Source organism: Phalacrocorax aristotelis, chromosome Z (assembly GCF_949628215.1).
Source record: "Phalacrocorax aristotelis chromosome Z, bGulAri2.1, whole genome shotgun sequence".
NCBI lineage: Eukaryota > Metazoa > Chordata > Aves > Suliformes > Phalacrocoracidae > Phalacrocorax > Phalacrocorax aristotelis.
The window spans coordinates 1,070,120-1,088,461 of NC_134311.1; the positions used below are offsets into that span (position 1 = coordinate 1,070,120).

General features: G+C 43.5%; 1 protein-coding gene across 1 annotated transcript in view; it reads left to right on the plus strand.

Annotated features, from left to right (window-relative positions):
- The first annotated feature begins 315 nt into the window (after window positions 1-315).
- PCSK1 (proprotein convertase subtilisin/kexin type 1) overlaps window positions 316-18,342 on the plus strand; it is a 31,639-nt gene continuing 13,612 nt past the window's right edge. Inside the window, exons 1-8 of the mRNA XM_075078911.1 lie at window positions 316-650; window positions 2,383-2,487; window positions 5,944-6,054; window positions 8,308-8,454; window positions 8,890-8,966; window positions 11,037-11,125; window positions 15,180-15,352; window positions 17,602-17,814. Of these exons, the coding sequence (XP_074935012.1) occupies window positions 468-650; window positions 2,383-2,487; window positions 5,944-6,054; window positions 8,308-8,454; window positions 8,890-8,966; window positions 11,037-11,125; window positions 15,180-15,352; window positions 17,602-17,814 (1,098 nt within the window). The 5' untranslated portion in view covers window positions 316-467. The remainder of the gene's footprint in view (window positions 651-2,382; window positions 2,488-5,943; window positions 6,055-8,307; window positions 8,455-8,889; window positions 8,967-11,036; window positions 11,126-15,179; window positions 15,353-17,601; window positions 17,815-18,342) is intronic.

Consider the following 18,342-nt stretch of genomic DNA (forward strand, 5'->3'; position numbering starts at 1 on the left):
AGGGGACACACGCACGGACACGGACAGACACACAGACGCGGCGACAAGTCCGCTAAGTTGCCGCCGCGGGGAGGGGCCGCCCCCGTCCCCCGGGACCCGCCCGGGGCGCGGCGCGCTTCGCCCCCGCCGCCCGCCCGCCCGCGCACGCCGCGCCCCCCTCCCGCCCCCCCCCCGCCTCCCACCGCCCCCCCGGGGGAATTACCACCCTCCCCCCGGCTCGGGGGCCAGGTATACTTGACGTCAGGATGGCTGTCGTCGTTTTGACGTGTAAGCACTCATTTCCATTCCGGCTCCGGAGGGTCTGGGCGCCGCGCAGCCCCGGGCAGCCGCGCCGCGCCGGCAGGCAGGGACCCGCGCCGGGCCGCCCGCCCGCCCCGCTCCGCCGCGCTCGCCTAGCAACGCGGCGCCCCGCCGCAGCCCGCCCGCCCGCCTCGCCGCCGGCCGCCCTCCCCCGCCGCCCCGCGGCCATGGACGGGCGACGCTGGGCCGGCCGGTGCGCGGCCCTGGCGCTGCTGCTGGCCGCCTGCTGCCTGACCCGCGGCGGCAGCGCCGAGCGGCAGTTCCTCAACGAGTGGGCGGCGGAGATCCCGGCGGGCACCGACGCCGCCAGAGCCATCGCGGAGGAGCTGGACTACGACCTCGTGGGGCAGGTACGGCCGGGCGGGGGGCGGACCGCCGCGCTGAGCCGCGCAGCCCCGGGCAGCTGCCCCGCCGAGGCTCGCTTCCCTCACGCCCTCCTCAGCGCTGCCCCGAAACTTCTGCCCGGCTGCCGGGCGCGGGGCTCCGGGGAGTTTGAAGCGCCTTCCCCGCCCGCCGCCCCCCGGCCCCGGGGACGGCTCTCCCTGAGGGGAGCGGGCAGGGCGCTCCTGCCGTCCCTGAGGGACGCGGGCAGGGGGCCCGGCTCTCCCTGACGAGGTCCATGCAGGGCACCTGGCTTTCCCTGAGGAGACCGCGCAGAGTCGGGCAGCGCGACTGTGCTCTCCCGGAGGGATTCAGGCAGGGATCAGGCGGGGCGACTGTGATCCTCCTGAGGGGACCAGGCATGGCCGGCCAGGCACCCCCGCTGTCTCTGAGGGGACCGGGGAGGGTCGGGCAGGGCGCCCCTGCGCTGTCTCTGAGGGGACCGGGGAGGGTCGGGCAGGGCGCCCCTGCGCTGTCTCTGAGGGGACCGGGGAGGGTCGGGCAGGGCGTCCCTGCGCTGTCTCTGAGGGGACCGGGGAGGGTCGGACAGGCAGCCCCGCTGTCCCTCAGGGGACCGTCCAGGCACCCTCGCTGTCTCTCAGGGACCGGGCAGGCACCGGGCAGAGCGCCCCGGCTCCCCTAGGGGTCCGGGCAGCTCTGCCTCCGGCCCCGCGCCGCCCCCAACCTGCCCCCCCACACCCCTTCCGCCCCCGGCGGCTCCATCGCCATCTCGGGGCTGCTCTCCAGCCGGCCCTCCCGGCGCTTTTTTGGGATGCCGTGACGTCAGCGTTGTCAGGGATGAGTAACCGGCTTTAGGTAACAGCCTCGTCCCACCTCCAGACGAGGGTCCTGTGCCAGGCAGCACGGTCTGGCCGCGCTGGGGACCCCACTCCTCCACAGAGCCGCTTCCCACCCGCGCCGTGGCCCGCAGCACCCGCCGGCAGCAGACTGGGAGCGGGTGCTGCGGGTCACCTCTCCCCAGGTGTGCCCGGTGCTGTGGGCAACCCCTGCCACGCAGGTGTGCGGGACGCGCAGCCCCGCGTCCCAGGCACGGTCATGTCCTTCGGACTCTCAAACCGAGGTGCAATCCCCCCTCCGTGCGTTTGGTCTTTCTGCCTTTGGAGTCAGTGGATTCTCCCCCACTCAAACAGCCCCTCCTTAGGAAAGAGGGGTGTTTAAAGCTGGCGGGGTGCACCCAGCTCTCAGGGTGATCAACCACTGCACCAGTGAAGACGCCACTTCAGTAGGTGCCTGTACAGACAAACCCCGCAGTGAGGTTTATGAAGCCACACGAAGCTTTTTACACCTGTTCAGCTGAACCCCAGGAAGAGCAGATAAAACTGGCATGTGGCCTTACGTAAAACCTGTCCTTTGAAATGTGTCGGTGTCAAGCCTTGTCTCTGAGTATGCTGGTCACTACTACAGGTACATCTTTACTGAGTTCTGTAGTAGTAACGACTGCTGCTTCACTAGCTTGAGTGAAATTATTCCCCCAGTTTCTTCCAGCAGCACACTGGCTGTGATAAGCACTTCTTACCTGAAAGAGTGTTTTTCAGTTTAGATTACAATATCTAAAGGATAGTTTCTTGCTCTTTTCTTTCCTCTTTTAAGGAGAATGAATTTGGTCAGGTTGTGATTGTTGATGTTTGTTTGCAGTGGGGAAATACCTCTCGATAGTTAAAGTACGCCTCTGTCTTTTAGATTGGATCACTCAAAAATCACTACCTATTCAGACGTAAAAGCCATCCAAGGCGGTCTCGAAGAAGTGCCATTCATATCACTAAAAGACTCTCTGATGATGAGCGGGTGAGTGTTACGTTTATTCCTTTTCATGCCCTCTGTTTATTCTGTCTCCTTATTGCTAGCTTTGTAATGAGGTCACAGGCAGGCTTTCCTCGTTTTGCAAGTCTAATATATTCAGCCTCCATACTCGTGTGAATAATACTTTATTATTCTGTCATTAACAGGCAGAATCTGACCCTCTCTTACCAAATTTTTTTGCAAGTGCTTTCCAAATTAAGATTTAAGATCTGCAGCATTGCACAGGCTTTGAATTTCAGATGATGTGTGTCTGATGAAAATATGGATGAGGAGCCACAGGGCTCGATTCAAAGTAAAAATCCATAGATGCAGTAGGTTTAATCAGGCCACGTCTGTGCAATTACCAAGGGGATTAGATTTGATTTAAAGTGAATGAATATTAAAAAAAAAAAAAAAGCAGCAGGGGAAAAGGCCTGAGGTTTTGCTGGACTTGCTTCTTCCTTCACAAGCCAAAACTCCTTCTGAAAGGATCCATCACAGGTTCTAGACTTGCAGCAGCTGGGTACACTGGGATCCCGCTGCAGTCAGAGACAGGCACACTGGAGAGCCGGGGCTCTGAGGTACGATCCGCTGGTGAAGCAGACTCCCCGTCTATTTGCCTTTGCTTAAGAGAGAAGCATGCCTGTTTGTTAACATACTGAGAAAATGGGGTGGGTGACAGATTTAAGGAACAGACCAGAATGCTGTCAGCCTCTCTTAAAAACAATTTCTGGCGAACTTCAGAATGAGGAAATTTGAATTTCAAATCAGCATTATTGCAGCAATCATTGTAAAAATACGAGCAGTCCAAAACATGAAGTAACCCAGTTGTGAAAACCAGCAATTTATCACATAAGGACAAATCACTTGAGAACGAGTAATCGGTTATCTGGAGGTTTTGGATGCAAATGTCATCTGGGAGGAAATATTTTATGCGTAGCTAGGAGACTTAAAGGAGAGGGATGAGGCAGGGTATTTGTTTTGCCTGTTCCGTTTCGAAACGGTATGCTCCCATCTATCTCCTTGCAAACGCTGGTTTAACAGTTAAAGTCCTCTAGGTGAAATAATTCTAAACTGGGGATGTTGAAAACCATAGCTTTAGTGTAAATTAGCGTTCTGATTTACACATACCAATGATCAGCTGTTCAATGCCAGGGAATGGAGTTTTGGTTGCAGTTCCTCCCTTTTTTGGACTTATTACATCGGATGCGTCTCTTAAACAGGGAAACATGACCGTGTTTAATATACCAAATTCTAATGTTGTAAGCAGAATGGAAGCAATTGTGTTAACACACATTATTGCCAAACACTATTGCAGGCTTACATGCTTGGATCCAAAAGCAGAGCTTCAAAGTGCTGCAGGTGATTTGCTAAATTTACTCTAATTTCCCTTTATTTACCATCTAGTATGCAAACTAACTATGTGAATGAATGGGATGTAATTATGTCATTACGTAAGTATATAAACACAAAGCAATCATGTAATGCTGTGTAGTTATACACGCACCTTCGCTCCAAAGAGCTACTCTTGTTCAGCAGCAGCCTATTTAAAAAGATTTAAATTCAGTCTTTAGAAAGGGAGAGAGAAGGGAATCCTGCATTTGTTTGTAACGCCTTCGTGAATTTTACGGTATGGTAAGTGTGAAAGCTGGGGTAAAACTTGGCTCTCATCTGAGTATTTATCTGCTTCCTATAGGTGTCCCAGTATTTGTTGTAACACAGAGAAAGGCTGTGAATACATTGAAAGGATATAATTATCTGGTTTCCTAACCCTCTCCAGTATTTGCAGTAGTTTCTAAATCTACTGTCTTGCTGGAGACCTGAATCAAGATTTTTTTCACTGCTTTATATATCAGCGACTGGAGATTTGGCACAGGGCCTTCAGCTTTTGCCGTAGATGGATGGTTGGAACCTCACCCAGCTGCTGAGTGACAAACATTTGGCTTGTTTGTCTGACATATGGGCTTGGTAGTTTCAGCTCATTTCCCTCAGTGCAGTTGTCCACATCAAAAAAAGTAACAAGCATGGAAGTCATCAATTGTTAATTACTGCTGGGTGATGAGGAGGCCAAGCTTTGCTCTGGGCAAGGAAGAGAGGTAAAGGTAATTGCTCGAACGTGCGCACAACTATGTATGGCCCTGGATATCTATAGGGTACTTTCAAATACTTACACCTGCATGGGTGTCTTCATCTCCTGTGACTAACTATGGTTCGTAGGGGTTTTAGCACTAAATGCATAGCACAGGGAGCAGCGTTAGCTTTCAGTAAACATGCCTGGTATAGCTGTCATTTCTAAGTGCTTATGCTCTTGTAGTGAACTTTCATTAGACTCTCAATAAAAAATTAGGTTTTAATCAAGTCTACTTTTTTTTATCATAATTTCTGAGTCACTCATTATTGTTTCAAATATGGTGATAGATGTAAGGACCATAAAGCCATTGGATCACAGTGAAAAATAATGAAATCTATTCAGATGTTTGAAGTGAAAGGTTAGCTCCGAGGCGTCCTCCACATGAGGCTTATAGCAGGATCTTGGCAATCTACTGAACCTGAGTTTGCTTTGCTGGCCTGGAATTTGGGATGAAAAGCACCGACTTGATCTGTGTCACAGTGACCATCCAGGTGCTAGCAGTGAATAGCGTTTTATTCCCCTTTCCAAAAGGAGCTCGCAGCACAGGGATGGGTTTCAGAATCAGGGTTTGATTTGAACTGAGTTTAGTAACGCATTCAAGGAAACCAAGCAGGATATGCTTCTAAAACGCAGCCTAGTGACTTAGAGGTAGCTGTGTCTGTGCACAAACACTATGCAACTCATTGGACTGATGCTTTAGCAAAACACGCTGAAGCATTTTGCCTTTCAGTGGAAGTGCAATTATACCAGTGATTAAGTTAATCCAATACTTGTAGTTTACTAACTTATCACACTGACTACTACAAACTTTGTAGCTTACTAACTGATCACACTTCAAAACACCACTGGGGAGGAGACTTGAAGGTCCAGCTGGGCTATGAGTAACAGCATCATTATGATTGTTAGAGTAAAGCCTGAGACAATCCTTCTTTTCTTTTAACTCCTGGTAGAAATAGGTGGGCATTAAAATGTAGGTAGGAGGAAGAAGCAGTTTTGCTTGTTTTGGTAACCACCACCGCCTAGATAACCTTCTAACCATACTACTCGTTTGACGTGAAAGCCTGCATTGTGTGGCACTCACAGGAGTTCTTCTGTTAGCCTGTACTTAATTAACTTCTATGAATTATCTGTAGTACTGTGATTTCACCAAGGCCTCTTCCCCAAAATACACTGTATGCTACAGTATAAATCATCCTCCTCTCTGCATCAAACATTGTTCCTTTTGCATTAGGCATCAAAATTCTGCTGTGTGAGGAAACCCCTTACCCTCTAGGCTAAGAGAGTCCTAACCTATAGAGGCTTACTTGTCATATTTATACAAATAATTATAGGTGTCATGGGCAGAGCAGCAATATGAAAAAAAGCGAACTAAGCGTGCCACCATGAGAGACTCAGCAGAAAATCTTTTCAACGATCCTATGTGGAATCAGCAGTGGTATCTGGTAAGAATTTGTTTCAGTGTGGAAGGGATGGTGAATTTCAGTTGTGCTGCTATCAGCTGTATTATTTCACTGGTATCAGAGTGATGGCGCTGAAGGGAGTAAACGAAGAGTCCCTCTCATTAGCATATGCTATAAAAATGATGGACCTCTGTGATAATATTTCCAGGCAACCTTCTATTTTCTTTGAAGTGTCATTTGTGCAGACTCTAAAAGCCAGTTCAGGCTGCTGCTTAGGATGGGGGTTGATATTAGAAAGCAGTGTAACAGCTAAATCTAACTTAATAGTAATTTTTAAAATATTTGCTGTCGGCATATAAGAAGTCCCTTACCGTGTCTGAGGCTGGCCATGTATTTCTTTATTAAAATTGGCAGCGCAGAGTGCACACTCCAGGCGAAAATAAAAGCATATGTGTGCACGTGACAAGCACCTTCAGCCTCTTGGACTAGGATTTAAACAGAAGGGGGTCTCCGTAGCTCACATGTTCAAAACCTCAAGGAAAAGAAATTTCCTGATCTCTATAATTTCTGTCTGCATGTGACAACTCAGAAATACAGATGATAATTCATGTTTTATATGGTTTCTTTCGAGAGCCTGTACTTCCACTATGCATCCAGCTCTACCTTCAGTCTGGGCTTCATTGCTTTCACTCAGAATAGGCAAGGGATTAAAGATGGGTACGACAAATCAAGAAGAAAGCTCAAGCTCAAATGTGGCCCAAGTATCTGGGAATACCTTTCTCTTCTTCAGTTCAGCTTTGAGAAAACCGACCAAACTCTAGGCTTTTTATATAATGCTTTGCCCTCTCTTTCCTTTGTTTGAGCTAGGAAAAATAAGTTATAAACCACATAGGACAAAATATTTCTGTGAAGATTCCTGCAGACTTCTTTTCAACATAAAAAATAGTTATCTTTAAGAATTTAACTTTTCTTTGAAGCTGAATATCTGTTTGCTTCTTTGCCTGTTTCCAGTAGGAAGCAGGAAATTTCCGAGATGTCTGTATGGGACAAGTACACAAACACACACGGAGTTCAGAAAAGCAGTTTTGTAAAAACAGCAATGTCTTCCTCTCCAGGAGACACAGTTTTCTACCTTTCTGTAGTTTTCACTTATTTTCCCTCTAGTTTTCCCATGTGAGAAACAGAAACATGATACTTACCCTTGTTTGCGGTACACATTGATTTTTTTCTGATTAAATGCATAAATGCATTAAATATCTTCTTCCAAAATATATTCCTTGCCTTGAAGTAATTAACTTATTATTACCTTATTATTATGATTTGATGGCAACGGTTTTTAGCTCTGTTCAGTGTAACTTCACACATCACCAGAAAAAATTATTAGCTGATGGATTCTAGAGAACAAAATTTGAAATCTCAAATAATTCCCTGAGCAGCAACAGTCAGAAGAGAAAGTGTAAAATAAAGAAATGTCATTTCCATAACAAATTTGGTATTTTAAGCCTCATATTACATGCAACATTCCTTTGGAAACAAAGAGGTGAAAAACCTGCAATCAGCTAATGCAATTATGCACAGAGAAAGAGAAAGAAAATGCTTTTTTACATCTGTGTTTTTATGGGGCTTGTAAGGAAGTTTTCTAAATTAGATGTATGCAGTGCACTTTCAATATTAGAGAGGAAAAATGACCCATTTAGGAGTTACTCTTCAAACTACTTGCTGTGGAAGAGAAGGCTATAGATGAATCATGCTTCCAGTTGATTTACCACAGGAACAGTAATGAGGGTAGTAAACAGAAAGTTGTGATTCAGCACAGTTGTTCCTAACCAAACAACTACCTTAATTGTTTTATCCATTAATTATTTTGCTCTGGCTAACTTGAACGTCAAAGGAGAAAACACATTTGGAGAAAACGCAGCTCACTGCACTGTGAGGTACTGCCTTGGCTTCTCATCAAGTGAAAAGCGCAAATATTAGCAGGTCTGATCATTAACTCAGTGTTCCAAGGCTCATCGGTACATCCCTACCATTTCCATGTTTCTGCTGCCTTCCTCCAATAAATACAAGGTGCTCTTTGTTCAGAGGTGGTCTTCAGGGATCTTCAAGTCATGGGGTAAACCTTCCAGTGCTACAAGGATTTGAAGAAACTAATTTTTGTTTTATCTTTGCAAAATTTGAGCAAAATATACAAGTTCAGGCTGGGTTGTCTTAGAGCACATTTAAAATACAAGTGTGAACCTGCATAGTATAAATGGATAAAAATGGTGATGTACTTTAATCCTTTCTTTCCCCCAGCAAGATACAAGAATAACTCCATCCCTGCCCAAACTGGATCTCCATGTTATTCCTGTATGGCAAAAAGGGATTACAGGCAAGGGTGTTGTCATCACAGTACTAGACGATGGCTTGGAGTGGAATCACACTGACATCTACGCTAACTATGTGAGTTCGGGCACTAGAATGATATGGAATAAATTAATCAGTTGTAAATTTGATATACAGACACTCTTCTGCAGCTTGCTGTCTGTTCTGTAAGTCAGCTCCTACAGTACAGAGACTGAAATATTTGCTCTGTGCCACAGGAAGCTGAATGTTACATAGCAATGACAGTGGGGGGTGTTTGTTTGGTTTTGTTTTTTTTTTCCCCTCAGTGTGTTTAGTTCCCAGGCATGTTCATATATAGTGGTTTAATGCTGAATTATTAAAGCTCCGTGAAAAATTTATGGAATTGTTAATGCCCATCAAATTCTACCATTTTGATTGCTGTCAACATGAGCCACACCAAATAAATAAATACAGACCCTAGAACCCATGTTGTTACACATTTTAAAATGCATTTTCCAGTGGTGCGAAATAATTCTTTTTTTTCTAATGTAGGATCCACAGGCAAGTTATGATTTCAATGACAACGATCACGATCCCTTCCCTAGATATGACCCAACAAATGAAAACAAGTGAGTAGTCTTGTTGTGTGAAGAGAACCAAAGTGTGTTATTAATTTGTGTGTTAGAACATGCAAATGCGGGAGTATCTATGTATGTTCCCTATGACAATCATATAATAAAAAGGAAGAATTTGTATAACAGAATGACGGGATGGTTGAGGTTGGAAGGGACCCCTGAAGGTCGCCTGATCCAAGCTCCTGCTCAAGCACGGAGACCTAGAGCAGGCTTCCCAGGACCACATCCAGCTTTTCAATATCTCCAAGGAGGGAGATTGCAGAACCTCCCTGGGGAACCTGTGCCAGTGCTTGGTCACCCTCACAGTGAAAAGGAGTTTCTTGGTGTTCCGAAGGAACCTCCTGTGTTTCAGTTTGCACAATAGTTTACAGACACCATTGGCACAAACACTGGAACCTAAGGAAATTAAGTTCCCAGATGAAGAGCTTCGTAACTGTAATCTGCCTATAATGTCCAAAGTTTCTTCATATCTGTGTATGTGTAAGGTACTGATATGTTTATGTAAGCTGAAGGGAACACTCTCTTCATGTCACCGAGGTGTCGTTCACCTCGCTAAGCAGATTTTGACTTTAGCTCTCTGCTTTGCACTGGGAATTTCAAAAGAAAATGTCTCCTATGAAGGGCTCTGGAAGAGACTGTGTCTTAGAGGAACCTACCAAGAAACCCATCCCTTCAGGTCAGCTTTTGTAGCTAAGGATGCTGTTTTCCAGTGTTGGCAGTACCTTTTGGGCCAACAGAATAGCTTCTAGCTCAGTGCAGGCAATCACAGGTGGAGTCATGCTTCTGACCTCCTCTCATGTGGGTATGACACTGGAGGAGGTTACATTCACTCCTGAGACAATCTTTCTGTCTCTTCTGAGAAATATGGAAGCTTTATTTAGACCAGATTTGGCCTAAATGTCCTCAAGGTAATAACCTAGGAAGTTTCAAAGGCTTGAACACGAGACAACCAGCCAGTTCACTTAGTGGACTTGTGGAATTTTCTCTGACACCTGCTCTAGAGCTACCTCTTTGATACTCTGTGGAACATCCTGATGCGTCTGTCACACCTTGGTGTAGCCATGGTAGTTCAGGGAGGGATTTTGTCCATCAGAAAGGGAAGAAAATGGACCTCTTGAAAAGCTGGTACACAGAAGAAGTCAATTTCTTAAACCAATTAGCATGCAGCTACTCAACGAAGATACAGTAAGGAACTGATGCACTGGTTCCCTATTGTCTCTCAGACAATGCAATAACATCCACAACACGAATCAGTGCATGGGGAAAAACCCCAGTCAATCAAAGGTTAAATGTCCCATGAATAAGACATTTGAAAAATTACATTTCAACTTTGTTACAAAGTTATTTAAGAGCAAGAAGCCATTATCCTCTTGTTCTGATGGTATTATCTCTTAAATCTACCTGTATTACCTCTAATCTTTATTAATAAGCAAATGGAATTCAGCCCAGAGGCATTCAAACACTTCATTGAATAACAATCTGTAGTATTAAGTAATATAACTCTTTTACAATTACACTTATGTGAAGGTTTTCTGTATTGTGGAATAAGAATCACCTATGGCAAAAAAAAATTGCATAGAAAATGGCTGGTTACAAGAAAAAATTAGCAATGGTGAGGATACTTTAAAGGCTGACTTTCTGAAATCTTAAATAAATGCAGTCATTAAAAAAGAGTATTTAAGTGTGTGATTAAAAAAGACTTGTCTCATATTTCTGTCTGAAGAAGTTTGGCAGCTTCTTAGCCCCGTAATTTTATGCTACTTTTGCACTCTGCTAGAATACTGGTATCTAATAGATCTATGGACTTCAGTGTGACTTAGCTTAGGTATTTATCATCTCATCACAATGATCTCTTGATTGTTGATTAGGTAAAATTACACTGATTAAAGTCTAAAAGAAACAACTATTTTTGTATCATGTCAATAGAATTCAAAAGCTATTCAGTAGCTGCATTGCATTCATTTAAAGGAAGACTTCCACCAAGTGAAGAAGGTCATTGATGAGTCTGTGTATGCTACACAAAGATGTTATGAGATGTTGTTTATTCCTACTATATTTATTCAGGCACGGAACACGGTGTGCAGGAGAAATTGCCATGCAAGCCAACAACAGAAAATGTGGAGTTGGGGTAGCCTACAATTCCAAAGTTGGAGGTAAGACAATGAAAATAATTAGATGTCTAATATGAATGGAAACCAGTCAGATTCTGTGAAGTGCTGAATGTTTTCAGCTGCCATTAATCTGAAATATAAATGAGTGGTCCTTCTCAGAAAACACAAATTTGTGGTATTAGGCTACAAAATCCTGTCTGGCCGTAGTGCAGGGCATTGCATCTATACAAGAGCATCTCTTGAATGTCAGCGTACCCTCTGGAATTTGGTTATTAGTTGAATATATGTAGAATATACAACAACAGCAACCACAATATAGGTGGTGATGATGATAGTAGTAGTAGTAGTAGTAGTAGTAGTAATAATAATAATAATAATAGCAACAACCTATATTGTACCCAGAGATAAGACTGTACCTTTTAAGGAATGGTGGACTCACTTATAATTGGTTATCCTGTAATATCCTGGTGGTGTGGGGGAGGAGAGGGACTGAGCAGAGTGAAAGTAAGAATGTACAAATTTATAACCACCCTTGCTTGCAGCATATTGTTTCCATCTACGCAATTACATTTGAAAGGTCATGTCAGTCAAGATACTCAAACTGCTGTGGTTTTTGTTTCAACAGCTTACTTCTCTACTATCATCATAAGTTAATTTTGAAAATAAGTAGGGTCTTGCTTGCCCGTCAATCAATATTGCCATATGAAGCAGTGACTAGAAGTTTAATCCATTAGAGGTTTATGAAATAGTCATTATCAAAGTATCAGTTGCAAATGGTTCTTTAGCTCAGAGGAAGATACTTGTACAGGCCCAGTTTTGGCATTACTCCTGTTTTCCATTTAAACAAAGGGACGATGAATGGCAATTGACACCCATAACTGCTGTTCCCACTATTTCGGTCTCGTGTTTGTAGGTTCCCATTTACTCTGCTGAGCTGTCATAGATGTCAGCTTTGCGGTCTGCCTTTGCCAATATGCATTACGCTGTCATGCTCTGTTTAAATAAAATATCTCACTCATAAGACGAAGACGCCGCATTTTCAAAGCAGGGCAAAATGGATGAAGCTGCAAAGATGCCGGAACTCCCTCTGTGCCCATATTTTAAGGCACTTGCATCTACGGAGGAGATTCTTCCACAGCTATTTGCATATGCTCTGTTTTCATTTGCAAATGCAAACTACAGATCTGTGTGGGGTGATTTCTCTACGAAAGGAAAATAACAGGAGGAGAAGCAGTCCAGCAATCCAAATTATCCAGAAAGCTGCTTATACCTGCACGGGGGGAAGGAGGAAGAATAGAAGAGTTGAAAGAAATTGTAAGCTGTTATTTATGACCAGCCTGATTAAGATAGGGATGTAACAAAAATGTGTTTAAAGAGCAATGGAAGATAGGAGAAGTCTTCAAAAGATTCAGATAAATTTGGAGTGGCTAAACATTGGAAGGCTTTTTTGATGTTCCAAGCTATACAAGATTCATTTCTTCACAGTTCTTTTTGTCTCTTTTTTTTTTAAAATCCATTAAATGATGCATTACACACTTCTGTTTGACGTTAGTTCAGGATGACTTCTGTAAGTGGCTCTTTGCTTGTAGCAATTGCCATACTGGATAAATCCAGCGGTCCACAGCCAATGCCTTCTCGCTGATACTCAGCAATAGCTGCTTTAGGGAAAGGAACCCTGACATCTGGAATACCTTGTTCTCTGATCTTCAGCATCAGGGGTTGGTTTAGCTTTGCCTTGAGGGGTAAAACAAAACATTCAATGCAGAATTTTTTGTTTTCCATGAAAATACTGACTTTAATAATCATGGGCATTCTCGCTAGTCATATCAATACCTGGCCTTATTCTGAAACCTTGATTAGTCTCTTCAGTACTTTGTGGCTCTGAATCCCATAGGGTTTTCTGTGTACTGTGTGAAAAAAAAATAATTCTTAATGCCAGTTTTCAAAGTGACACCTTTCAGTGTCCTCTTGTTCTGCAGCCACCTCTCTCTTGTTCTGCGTAGAGCTAAGAAATGCACGTGTATCAATCACCTTTGGAGTAAAGTGGGGTGAATATGTATATTCATGCATACCTAACCATAGCACTGTGCTATGATATTTCTCTAGTGCTGCCATGGAAATCAAATGATTAAGAAGCTCCATTTTACAAAGGACTGGGCTGAGAGTTCCCGCACAGTGACATGTTGCTAAAAATAGCCTTCTGCCAGGCAGATACATGTATGTGTCTGAAATTACCTTGGGCTTTGCTCTTTGATTTTGTGGGACTGATGACGGGAGCAGACATGTGCAAGAATAAGAAAGAGTTTATGCAAGAGGACATAATTGGAGTCTGCTTAGGGAAATATCACTGCAGTCATCAGATCCCTGAGTTGACTTAAACAAGCAGGATTTTTGGAGGTCACAAAGAAAAGACAGCAGGTGTTTTTCTTGAACTGTTTTCATCAGTGTGTTGTCAGTGTTCTTCTTTTCTTATTACATTATTTATCTGCAGAGTTGTCTTTGTCTTCTTCTGTGGGAAATAGCTGCACACTACTCTCTGCATTCCCAGGATCTCATTATGTGTTGCAAGCTAGCACCCGGAGCTTGCAGTTGTTTCCACACAGGCAGATCTTTGCTCACAGTGCGCTGGTATGACAGAATCTCACCATTCTGAGCCAACTGAAAAATGAGTATTTAAAATGTTACGAGTTTAAGCCTATGCAGAGTGAGTGATGTTTTAGTATCTGAGGCTTAGGATGTACCTTGTTTCTTTTCCCAGCTTTGTGAGTGATAGTGGAGTAGCAGTGGTTGAGTGGATTAACTCGTTTGTCTGTTTTTGCCACTAATTAATATAAAATAATAAGCCCAGCTTTGTCTCAGAGGTATTACAGGTCTTAGAAGCCAGCTATTTGGGAAGAGAATTATGCTCACAGTCTTTTTTTTCCTGCTTCATAGTATAGGAAAAGAACTAGATGCTGAGCTGCAGGGGCAAGGCTGTTTTTCTGGGGGTTTTGTTTTTGGTTTTGGTTTGTTTTTTTTTTTTTTTTTTATAGAACAACCATATTCTGCTTGCCATGCTTTGGAAAAATCCTCATTTTGTGGAAAATACTAGAAAATGAGTACTCATAATTCACCAACTGCCAGTAATGGTGCAGCTGCTGTAGTACTAACTTGCCAAGTTCAAGACAACCCAGACATTTTTATTGCTTGAAAACACAGGCTGACTCCTGACTGCTGTGGCTCTTATATTGCTGCTGTTGCTGGGAGAGCCATGCCATAGTGGGAATTTTGCCAGACTTCTGCTGTTTCTATCCTACTCCAGCGCTGGACAGTGGTAGCAATGTTACTGCAGAGCTAGGGATTTGCAGAGCAAGAGATCCAGTGCAGATGAACCGCTGTCTGCCACTGAATTTTAAGTACCACTGAGATCAGGCATGCTCTGAAGAAGATTAGATCATGCAGTTCCTAATAAAATGTTAATGGCTAGATATCTCTAGCATCTCTGGATTGCTCACAGTAGAAAAAACGTGGCAATAAAACAACAGTGAAGAATATTTTGTGGTGAAGACAGAAGAGCTAGTCAAAAAGCACATCACAAAGACAGCAAAACCTTAACAACTGTGAGGACAGAGTGTTTCAGTCAGAACATTCAGAACTACATCTCTGAATTAAAACTCTTAAAACTCTTGAAGATAATGTTAATAAAAGCTATTTAATTTTAGTGACATGCTAGCAGTTTGAGAATTGTTTTTTACAGATTTAACAGAGAGGAAGAAAGCGTCAAGAAAGCTCAATGCAATAAGAAACAGCAGGAACAGTAAGCAAAACATCATCTTCTTGGCTTTCTGTAGAAGGAGGGAAAGAAGTAAGTAAGAGGTAACCAAGATGTTAAGAGGTTTTTTTTTTTAATGTTTGTAGAGAGCACTGAGCTCTGCAAATAAAGGGTAAGTGTATTGTTTCCCACTGACATGGACTGTCCTGAGTGTTACATGAACAGCAGTAGGCTCTGGTTGCAATAGTTATTGATTAATTTTGGTGGAAACTTTACAAACAAAAAACAAAGACAAAGAAGAGGGAACAGAAAGTAAATCCAGTCTGCTTGTTTTCTTCTGTTAAGGTATACGTATGCTGGATGGAATAGTCACTGACGCTATTGAAGCCAGCTCAATCGGTTTCAATCCAGAACACGTGGATATTTACAGTGCAAGCTGGGGCCCTAATGATGATGGTAAAACTGTGGAGGGACCTGGGAGACTGGCACAGAAGGCCTTTGAGTATGGGATAAAACAGGTATGACACTTCATAGAAAGATACCATAAAATGTGGCAGAGAACAGAATTTTAAAAAGGTTGATTTCAGGAAAGAAATGAAAATGGTTTGTACTTTCTTTGCTCAAACGTATTTGTAAAGGAGGCAATAGATTTTAATAGTACAGGTCACAGAAATTACCAGCCAGAGCAGGGCTTTTAAAAAAGCACCATTAGAGCTTTCTAAGCTGGTTTTAAGGTGCCATTCTCCACAGATAAGCTTGCTTTTTCCAGCCTTACTTTTGCTGCCTTTGTCTCGCCCTACCCCCACCCTTCTCTGCTGCTTGTTTTGCACTGAACAGTAATTGGATTTCTGCACTGAAAGCCTATAAAATTTAATATAAAATTTCTGCTTTGTGAATATTTTGCTGTGTGAAAGAGTGATGCATTTTAGCACCCTGTGGATGGGCTTGTCTTATGTTAATTGCATTAGTTTATAAATTGGTGCGTATCATGATCCAGTTAAAATGAAGAGAGTGAAAATGCATGATGAAGAATATTGGAAACAATGTTTTTACAGTTCCTTTTTCTGTTATCCTCTTTAGATCTGTCCGGGTGATAAGTAGGGTGCAAACTGAGAGCTACCGAGGATGTGTTGATAGACTGGTCTTGCTCTTGCCAGTGAGGTGAAAAGATATCTAAAGATGAACAGGTACTAGTAGAGTGAGGAAGACTGAATCATAGACAGGAGAGGAGAGAAGTGGAGGAGAGCTTGAAGGACAGAAGCAAAGAGAAAGAGGGTTTTGGAAAAAGGGCAGTTAACGTTAGCAGACAGAAGGAGGCAAGAAGAAGGAAGGGTCTGACAGCTGGCGAACATTCTCTGAGGAAAGAATGGAGACCTGGAGGAGTGGGGTGGTGATAAACAGATCTAAGTCCCTAGGTAGGCAGCAAAAGAGGGAGAATTAAAGGCAATAATTAGGGAACTAAAGTTCAGTGGTCTTACTCTGAAAAAGCGGGCTATTTGGTGAAGAATGTGTCACAACTTGTTTTATTTCTTAAGAGGAGCAAATTTACCCATTAATTTGTCAGGCTTCCTTTCCCAAGGATCTGGATGGTCTCCATTCTGCTTAAAGTCAGCCAGAGTTGAGGATGCCAGCGGCTTTCATCCCTGACACCCCATAAAGCACTTAGGCGTATGCTTAACCTTAAGCATCTGAGAGGTGCATCTGGCACTATAAGTGAAATCAAAGCAGGTGTTTAGACATACCAGTCCTTTTCTGGACTGCAACAAAGGAAGATACTACCTCCTTCTCTGCAACTGACGTCGCTTGTCCTTCCCATTTTAGCAGTTGTATCACAAAGTGTACAGCTAACTTTTCTTTATTGTTAATGTTTTAAGTGCTGCAAATGTCTTAGCACTTGCATGAATAACATCAAATCTCTGCTGAGTGGGATGATAAAAATCTGTGTTTCAGCTGCTGTTTCCAGTGAGTGTACATATATTAATAATGAACAACATATGAACTTTTGCTATTTGCACAAAACAGATTTTTTTTCCACTGAAGGACTAGCACAGCTTAAGACTGGATAGGGTGATACGCCTTTCCTTAACGATAGCCGTGGTGGTTGACATGCTGTCAGCATCAGTTGTTAGCTGCAGCTCCCTCATTAGACTCTGGAGATCAAAGCAGGGAATGTCTGGAGACTGGTGGCGCTGGCCCACAGATTTGTTAGAGACGGGAGGGTTTTCAGTCAGACATGTTTGCTGGTTCGCTGTGTTTCAGCAAGTAAGTGCTAAATGTGAAAGGCTTCCTTAAAAAAATAAATTGGTGGAAAAGTCATGTCATGCACGTCATTATACTGCTTACCTGTACATTGTGATTACAGGAAAGGCAAATTAAATAAACCCTGATGAACTTGCCATTTCTTAAAAAAAAAAGGGCTTTTTTCCTAGAAATGTTCAGGACCAAAACATCAGCATGTGGGAAGAATTACCTGCTGAGCACAGACTCTGTTTTTAACTTAAAAACCTATTCTGAGGAAAATTGCTGTACCTACTAAACCCGGACCGTGCAAAGTAAGAGATGTACTGTAGGGCGTGAAGTAGGATACCCCAAGTAGCTCATTTTGTCTGACTCTGTCTTCTACAGTACTCATGGAAAATTGTCCTTTTCTACCTGAAAATGTGATATATTAGGCTTTTTTTTTTTTTTGGGTGGTGGTGGGAGTTGTTACGAATACATTACAGAGACTAAAATCTCTTTGATAACCACTCATTTCCATTTTCTCTAGGGCCGAAATGGAAAAGGCTCCATTTTTGTATGGGCTTCTGGGAACGGAGGCCGTCAGGGTGACAACTGTGACTGTGATGGTTACACTGATAGTATCTACACTATCTCCATTAGCAGTGCTTCTCAGCAAGGCCTTTCTCCCTGGTATGCAGAGAAGTGCTCTTCAACTCTGGCCACAGCATACAGCAGTGGGGATTATACTGACCAAAGAATTGTAGGTTGTTTTTACTAGATTCAGAACAAACATAGAAATGTATTATATACGCAAATAACAAGTGAGAGCTCTTAAATGCTTGGTTTCGAGTGCTTGCTTTACGTTATGTGTTACATGCTTAGTGCTTTTGCCTTGAAACACTGAGGGGTCTGTAATCCTAAAAGTGATTGTATTCCTGGAACACCTTCTACTGTAAAGCAATGGCTAAACAAAATCATCGTGTCAATGCAGTTAAATCCGCATGCTGAATTTGTCTGCTGTTTGTGCATGAGAGAGGACTCTGCACGAAGTTTGATATGGTCCTATTCAGAAATGGCAGACAAAGAGATATTTAGAGTAAAAGGAAAAAGAACCTGTGAAGTTAGTGTACCGTATGAGTCAGTACATCTGATATACCCTGCCATTAGCTTTTGTAAGATTGTCAGCTCCTGAGTTCCCACTTACAACAGCAACGATAGTGTTTCCAAACCTGTACAAGGCGCTCAGCAAGGAGGCAGAGCAGTCTGTACGTCTTCATTAACTGTGCAA